At 36.2% G+C, this 8,492-nt stretch overlaps 1 protein-coding gene across 1 annotated transcript in view; it reads right to left on the minus strand.

Annotated features, from left to right (window-relative positions):
* Window positions 1-8,492, minus strand: part of DNAH14 (dynein, axonemal, heavy chain 14) — a 641,625-nt gene that overhangs the window by 233,254 nt on the left and 399,879 nt on the right. The window contains 2 exon segments of the mRNA XM_006871162.1: window positions 765-890; window positions 1,624-1,732. Of these exon segments, the coding sequence (XP_006871224.1) occupies window positions 765-890; window positions 1,624-1,732 (235 nt within the window).

The following is an 8,492-nucleotide window of genomic DNA, read 5'->3' on the forward strand; positions in this document are numbered from 1 at the left end:
CACTTTGTGCCTTTATTGCCCCCTCATTTTAGGTAGCCAATGTCTAAGTTGCCCATCCCTATCTACCCTGTGTACAGAGAGGATAGCATTGATACTTGATGTGAAGACTCCTTCCCTCTCTGTTGGTATTTTGCGCTACTACGATGGCACTTAACAACAACAACAACAACCTCCATGAGTATAGGTCAAGTTCATCAAATTGTAGCAGTTTACTCTCAATTCCTTTATCAAAAATTATTATTTTTTTTAATCTTCCTCTAGTTGAGTTCTGATTATCAAGCCATCGAGGCTAGCTTAAATGGGTACTATCTGCAAATTTGAGTGTTCTTGTGTGTCTTCCCTCACTTCATATCAGCTGGATGCTTCATTCTCAGCTGTAGCCCTTTGTGTCTATGTCCTTGTTCATGGGCTCAGGTGTCCCACAGTTTGTACCAACCAACCCTTCCTCTTCTCTCTCTCTTCTAATTTCCAGGTCAGTCACATGCATTTTTGATATGGATTGAATGAGTTTCTGTTTATTGTAATTAAAAGAGTCTGTCTTCTCCTTGGTTCTTCAAGGGCAGGGACTAAATATCTTTGTATTTAAATTAATTTACAAATGTCTTGCTGGTAATAGGTACTCAATAAATGTTTGTTGAGATAAAGAGCATCCAAAGTTGAAGCACTATGTTATATTTAGGAGTAATCAAAACAAACTTGGGGGTTTAGGGAAAGCTTAAACAAAAATCTCCAGAATGAATTTATTGATTGTATTTTAATTTTACCTGAGCATATTCTTCCACAATTCTTACTTCTTCTGCCACAATTTCTTCATCCTGTTTAACAAGCAACTGAACTTTCTCAACTACTTGTGATTCCTTCTGTAATTTTTCCATAAGTATTTCTGTTTCCTAATGAACCAAACAATTCTTAGAATTATACAAGACCATAAATTCAAACATATCATTTTTAAATTATAAAATTTATGAATATCTGCCTGAAATATAGACTATGGTGACTAATATAAATATCAATTAACATAATTCACATACAAGTGGTGATGCATCATCATTTTTAGAATATTTCTAAAACTGATTAAAATTTACCAAAGCACATTTCCGATACATTTAACTAAATAGCTAGGAGAGTCTCTGAATGAGTTTCTCTAATTACTTATATGAGGGGACATCAAAAAGTTGATGGAAAATGGAATTGAAATATGGTGGAATTTTCTCAAGAGCTTTTTGAAGCTCGTTGCTGGTTAAGCACTGGACTGTAAGGTTGGTCATTGAAATCCACCAGTCATTCCATGGGAGATAGTTGAGGTTTTTTGCTCCTGTAAAGATTTACAGCCTCAGAAATCCTATTTAGGGTTGCTATGAATAAGAATTGATTCCATAGCAGTGGGTTTTGTATATCTATTATCACATTTCATTATTAAAATGTAACAATGCCACTATTTAGATGTTTTTATTTTCCAATTGCAGTTAGAAGAGGTATGTAAATTATTATGTTACGTAGCTACCCAGTAACACAGCTGTAATTCTAACCCATTTTTATGCTAAACCATTTTAATGCCTTTACTTTCAAACATTGTTCTATATTAAACTATAAAATCTTTAAGAGTTTTCAAACTAGGTCTACCTTTGTTTTTTGTTCTATCTGAGGACCAAGATTTAGGAGCTCCTCCTGCATATCTGTAACTAGTGTGGTTGCTTCCAGGATCTTTGATAGACCCATATGAAAACGATTCCTGAAGAAAAAAGAGATAATAAGAAGGTATAAGATATAACGAAACACTAGTAAGTAGAATTGTACATATTGGTCAAATGGGCTGTAGTCAAGCCTTACTCAAGGCTGGTTCCATATTTGATAATCAATCAACTGAAATTAACTCACTGTATTAACAGGCTAAGAAAGAAAATTTACCAGGTTATATCAATTGACACAGAAAAAGCATTTAATAAAATTCATGATAAACTATTACAAAATTAGGATTAGATGGTATGATAGTTAGGCTGTGTGTCATGTTGATTGGCCCATGATTCTCTGGTTTGGCAGCTATGATGTAGTTTAGCACCTGCACCATGAGCGCTTCTATGAGGAGCCAATCAGTTGAAAAATAATTAAAGAATTTCTTCAGAAGTGTGCCCTGCATCCAATATATATAGGTGTTTTGACAAAGCATTCTAACCTTTAGTTTGATCTGGATACTGCATTTGACTCATCATCTAACCTCTGGTTCTCTGGACTTGAGGCAGCAGTCTGCCATATTGTCTGGTGATCTTGGGATTCATTAATCCCTGCAACCTGTGAGTCAGCAGCCTGTCATTTTACCTGCTGGCTTTAGATTACTCAGCCTCTGCAGCCAGAAGCTTGCTGTCTGACCTATTGATCTTGGGTTTATCAGCCCCTACAGCTATTGAGTCAGGAGAAGCCTTCAGTCTAACAAATGACCCAGACCTTGGACTTGCCAATCTCTACAACTGCATGAGCCATTTATTTGAGATACATTTCTCTATTTATAAGCTTCACTGGTTTGGTTTCTTTAGAGAACCTAGCCTAAGACAGAGAGAGGCTTCCTTAAGTTGATAAAACACATCTACATAAAACCCACAGTTAATTATCATACTTAATTATTTGAGAGATTGAATAAGATTAAGAATATGGTAAAAACGTCTATTCTCAGCACTTTTATTCAGTATAAATCCAGTGCAATAAGCCAAGAAAAGGAAATAACCCTCAGGAAAAAAAAAAAAAATAGGAAAGGAAGAAATAAAATGGTCCTTATTTGCAGACGACAGCCTACATAGAAAATTCTAAGGACTCTTCATAAAGCCATCCTATAACCTATTAAATAAGGAGCTCTGGTAGTGTAGTGGTTACAAATTGGGCTGCTAACCTCAAGGTTGGCAGTTCGAAACTACCAGACGCTTTGCGGGAGAAAGATGAGCCTTTCTGCTCCCGTAAAGATTTACAGCCTCGAAAACCCTGTGAGGGTCACTATGAGTCGGATCTGACTCCATGGTACTTAACAACAACAACAACATACCCTATTAAATCAGTCAAGTAAGGTATCAGGATAAACGATCAACAGCCAACAGCCAAAAATCTATTGTATTTCTAAATACAAACAATGAAATTAAAATACAACACATCTATAATTGCTCAAAAGAGAAATATTTAAGTGTGAATCTAACAAAATGCATATAGTATTCACATGCTTTAAATTGATGAGAGAAATCAAAGATCTAAATAAATGATGAGACATAATGTAGTTATGGATTGAAAGACTCAGCACACAGTAAAGATGCCAAATTTCCCCAAATTGACATATAAATTCAATACAATTCCAAATAAAAACCCCAGTAATATTGTCTCATATATATAAAGGCAAATTTATTCTAGAATTTATATGAAAAGGTAAATGAAGTAGGATAGCCAAAACAAACTGGAAAAAGAACGAAGTGGGAGAAGTCACTCTATCTTACTGTAATACTGATTATAAAATACTGTAATAGTGATTATAAAACTACAGTAATTAAGTCTCTGTGGTGTATTGGTAAAGAGACAAGAGACAGAAACATAATTCAATGGAACCAAATAGAGGACCAGAAATAGGCCCACAGAAACCTAGTGAACTGACTTTTGGCGAAGTTATCACTTATACCTTTGTCAAATTCAATAGGGGAAGAAGAATCTAGTCAACAAATGGTCTGGAAAAATTGTTGCTATTGCTGTTGTTAGGTGTTATCCAGTTGGTTCCAATTCATAGTGATCTTGTGTACAAAACACTGCCTAGTCCTGAACCATGCTCATAATTGCTGTTACATTTGAGTCCATCGCTGCTGCAACTGTGTCAGTCTGTCTTGTTGGGGAGTCTTCCTCTTGCTCACACTCTTCATTTTACCAAATATGATGTCCTTTCCCAGGGACTGATCCCTTCTGGTAATATGTGTAAAGTATGAGAGATAAAGCTTAGCTTTATCTTAGCTTCTAAGGAGCATTCTGGATGCACTTCTTTCCAGATAAACTTGTTTGTTTTTCTGTCAGTCCATGGAGCTTTTTATATTCTTCACCAACACCACAATTAAAAATCATGGATTCTTCCATGGTCTTTCTCATTCATTCCCAATTTTCACATGGATATGAGGTGAATGAAAATGCCATCGCTTTAGTCAGGTGCACTTCAGCCATCAAACTTATTGTCTTTGCTCTTTAAACTTTAAAGTGGTCTTTTGCAGCAGATTCGCCTAATTCGATACATCTTGACTGTTGCTTCCATGATGGTTGATTGTGGATCCAAGCAAAATAAAGTCTTTGACAACTTCAGTCTTTTCTCCATTTATCATGATGTTATTTATTTGTCCAATTGTGAGGATTTTTGCTTTCTTTACATTGAAGTGAAATGCTAATGAAGGCTATAGTTTTTCATCTTCATCAGTAAGTATTTCAAGTAAGTATTCACTTTGAGAAAGCAAGGTTGTATCATTTGCACATCACAGGTTGTTAATGTGTCTTTCTCCAATCCTGATGACATGTTCTTTTTCATAGAATCCAGCTTCTCATATTATTTTGTCAGTATATAAATTGAATAAATATGGTGAAAGGATACAACCCTGGCACACAACTTTCCTTATTTTTAGAACATTCAGTATCCCCTTATTTTGTTCTAATGACTGCACCTTCGTCTATGTACAGGTTTCTCACGAACACAATTAACTGTTCTGGAATACCCATTCTTTGCAATGTTATTTGGAGCTTGTCATGATCCACATAGTCAAAAGACTTGCATAGCCAATAAAGCACAAATAAACATCTTTCTTGTAGTCTCTGCTTTCAGCCAAGTTTCATCTGACATCAGCAATGATATTCCTAACTCTATGTCCTCTTCTGAATCTAGCTTGAGATTCAGGCAGATCACTGTTGATGCACTGTTGCATCTGTTTTAAAATTACTTTCAACAAAAATTTACTTCCATGTGATATTAATGATATTGTTCAGTGATTTCTACATTTCCTTGGGTCACATCTTTTTGTAACGGGCACAATTATAGATCTTTTCCAATTGGTTGGGCAGGTAACTGTCTTCCAAATTTCTTGGCATAGAAAAGTGAGCACCTCCATTGCTGCATCAGTTTATCATTTCAGTTTGTATTCCATAAATTACTGGAGCCCTGTTTTTGGCCAGTGCCTTCAGAGCAGCTTGGGTTTCTTCCTTCAGTACCATCAGCTCTTGGTCATTTGATACCTCTTGAAATGGTTAAATATTTACCATTTCTTGTTGGTATTGTCATTCTTCTTTTGATTCTTTCAATATTTTGCCCATAAAATCCTTAATATTGCAAGTTGAGCCTTGAATTTTTTGTTCAGTTCTTTTAGGTTGAGAAATTCTGAGCATATCTTCTCTTTTGTTTTTCTTCCAGGTCTTTGCACTTTTTGTCATAATACTTTATTTTGTCTCCTTGATCTGACCTTTTGAAATTTTCTGTTCTGCTCTTTCACTTCCTCACTTCTTCCATTCACTTTAGCCTCTCTAGACTTAAGAACAAGTTTCATTATCTTCTGACATCCATTTTATTTAGTCTTTTCTTTCTTTACTGTCCTTTTTTTTTTTAACTTTTTATTGTGAATTAAGTGAAGGTTTATATACAAGATCATCAGTTTTACATTCAACAAGGCATACACCTTTTTCATGCCAATGATTGCAATCCCCTCCATGCAACAACAGTTCTCCTGCTTTCTCCCTGTGGCTCCTATTTCCATTCTACCCTCCTTCCCAACCCTTCTCAATTTTGTCCTTAGGTAAATGTACCCTTTTTATCTTGAATTATTGACCAGTCCATGATAAGCACACCTTACTAGTGTTGTTGTCCCCCCATATATACCTATCTGCTGCTTGGCTGAAAAATGGGCTACAAGGGTGAGCTCCTTTCTAAACCTGAAGAGTTGTTGAGGGCCAGAGTCTCTTCCTGATCAGTAATCCCAGTCTTTCTTTTCTTTTCTTTCCTTCATTTTTTTTTTTTTTTCTTTTTAAATAATTTCGATTTTTGTTCCACATTTTATCTCATCTATGCAGGACATTCTAATGTGACCTTTCAGAGCAGTTGGTAGTGGTAGCCAAGCACCATCTAGTTCTTCTAGTCTCAGAGTTGTAGAGACTGATGTTCACATCTTCTCTTTGTTTGTTGGACTAATTGATTCCAAGTAACTTCAATTTTTATCACTCTTCTTTCTTCCACACATGGAGAGACCAATAGCTGTACTTAGATGACCTCTTACAAACTTTTAAGATTCCGGATGCTACTCACCAAAGTAGGACATAGAACATTTCTTTGTGGACTATGTTATGCCATTGACCATGGTATCCCTGGAGACTATGGTCCTAAGCCACCACAAAAACTCATTGCCTTAAGATGTTTGGTAACATCTAAGAAATTTTCATCATTGCAGGAAAGGTAAATACTCATACACAAATATCCTCATTCAAACGTATATATTTGTGGGTATATTCACATTCTTTCCCCCATATCCATTCAGTCAATGTGTCTATCCATGAGTTTACCCTCAGGACACTGTTATTCCAAATCTCACTATTTATCTCTATTCCATTTAGTCCTTGCATACTTCTGTGTGTCTTCACTTCTCTTCATCATTCTTCTGTCAACTTCCCTTTTCTTGTATACTACCCTTCCCATTCTTATATATTGTCCTCCCCATCACCCAAGGTAACATGCTTCTACAATCTAGCCAGTGAATTACTCTCCTTTCCCTCCCACCCTGGCAAACATCAAATATTTATTTTAGCATGAAAACCTTTTCTTAAGTTTTGACAGTAGTGGTCTCATACCATATTTATCCTTTTATGATTGATTAATTTCATCCAGCACAATGTTCTTCAAGTTCATCCATGTTATGAGGTGCTTTGCAGACTCATTTTTTGTACTCAGTGTTGCATAGTATTCCATTGTATGTATGTATGTATGTATGTATGTATGTATATATGTACCAAAGTTTGTTTATCCATTCTTCTATAGATGGGCATATAGGCTGTCTCCTTTTTGCTACTGTGAATAGTGCTGCAAAGAACATCAGTGTGCATATATCTACTTGTGTCCTGGTTCGTATGTCTTGTGGGTATATACCAAGTAGAGGGATTGTTGGGTCTTATGGTATTTTTATTTTTACCTTTCTATGGAAGTGCCTTACCATTTTGCACAGTGGTTAAACTATTTTACAATCCCACCAGAAAAGTGTAGAAGGGTTCAATTCTCCATACCCTTGTCAGCATTTGCTGTTGTTGTGTTATTTTTTTTTCAATTTTGCTATTAGTGCAGACCACTATTTGTCTGTCACTTTGGCATACTTTGGTGGCTTCCAAGTTGCTGAGATTCTGGGAGCTATGCCACTGGTATTTTAAATATCAGCAGGGTACACCCATGAGCTTTGAGACTAAGACAGACGAGGAAGAAAGAGAGGCAGACTCCTTCTCAATGTTTAGCCACTGAAAACATTATGAATAGCAGTGGAACACTGTTAGATAGACCTGAATACTGAAAAATAATGAATAGCAACAGAATATTATATTGTGCTGGACAATGAGTTCCTTGGATTGAAAGGCACTCAAAATACTACTGGGGAAGAGCTGCCTCATCAAAGTAATTGATAGTGATGATGAGAATGGACTAATGCTTTAGGAACATTCATTTGCTGATGGGGTACAACTCAAAATAAGGAGAAACAACTACAAGCATCCATTAATATTCAGATACGGAATATATGAAGTATTAATTTAGGAAAATTTGAAATTGTCAAAAATGACGTGGAATGCATAATCAATATCCTAGGCATTAGTGAGCTGAAATGGACTGGTATTGGCCATTTTGAATCTGACAATCATATGGTTTACTAAGCTAGGAATGACAAATTGCAGAGGAATGATGCCACATTCATAATCAAAAGAGAACATTTCAAGATTATTTTGAAGTATAATTTTGTCTGTAAAGACAATATCCATACACATACATGGGATACCAGTTAATATCACTATTATTCAAACTTGCACACCAATGACTAAAACCAGTGATAATCAAATAAGAGAATTCTACAAACTTCTTCAATCTAAAAAGATCAATTAGAGGAACAAACAAGATGGTGGATCGGGTGGACGTATAGCAGAGAGCTCTGCCAACAACAAGACAGAATACCCGACCAAGCAGGCTCAGGGGATGGTCCAAGAAATCTGAACCACATATAAAGGAATACTTAGAAGGTTGGAAGGCTCACAGCTGGGGGAATTTGTGGCAGAAGCAATAAATCTATTGCTTTCTAGTCCAGGACGCTTGGCTGCTCCAGGAGCCGCAATCTTGGGTGAGACCACATGGGGAAAGGATCAGAGTGGCCACAGATGCCTGGCAGAACCACTAAGATAAAGGTGTGGACATTCTTTTCTTTTGTTATCTGTTCATTGGTCCCTTGCTGTCTGCGCACCTCCATTCGGGTGACTATAGGGGT

This window comes from Chrysochloris asiatica, unplaced genomic scaffold (genome assembly GCF_000296735.1).
Source record: "Chrysochloris asiatica unplaced genomic scaffold, ChrAsi1.0 scaffold00161, whole genome shotgun sequence".
NCBI lineage: Eukaryota > Metazoa > Chordata > Mammalia > Afrosoricida > Chrysochloridae > Chrysochloris > Chrysochloris asiatica.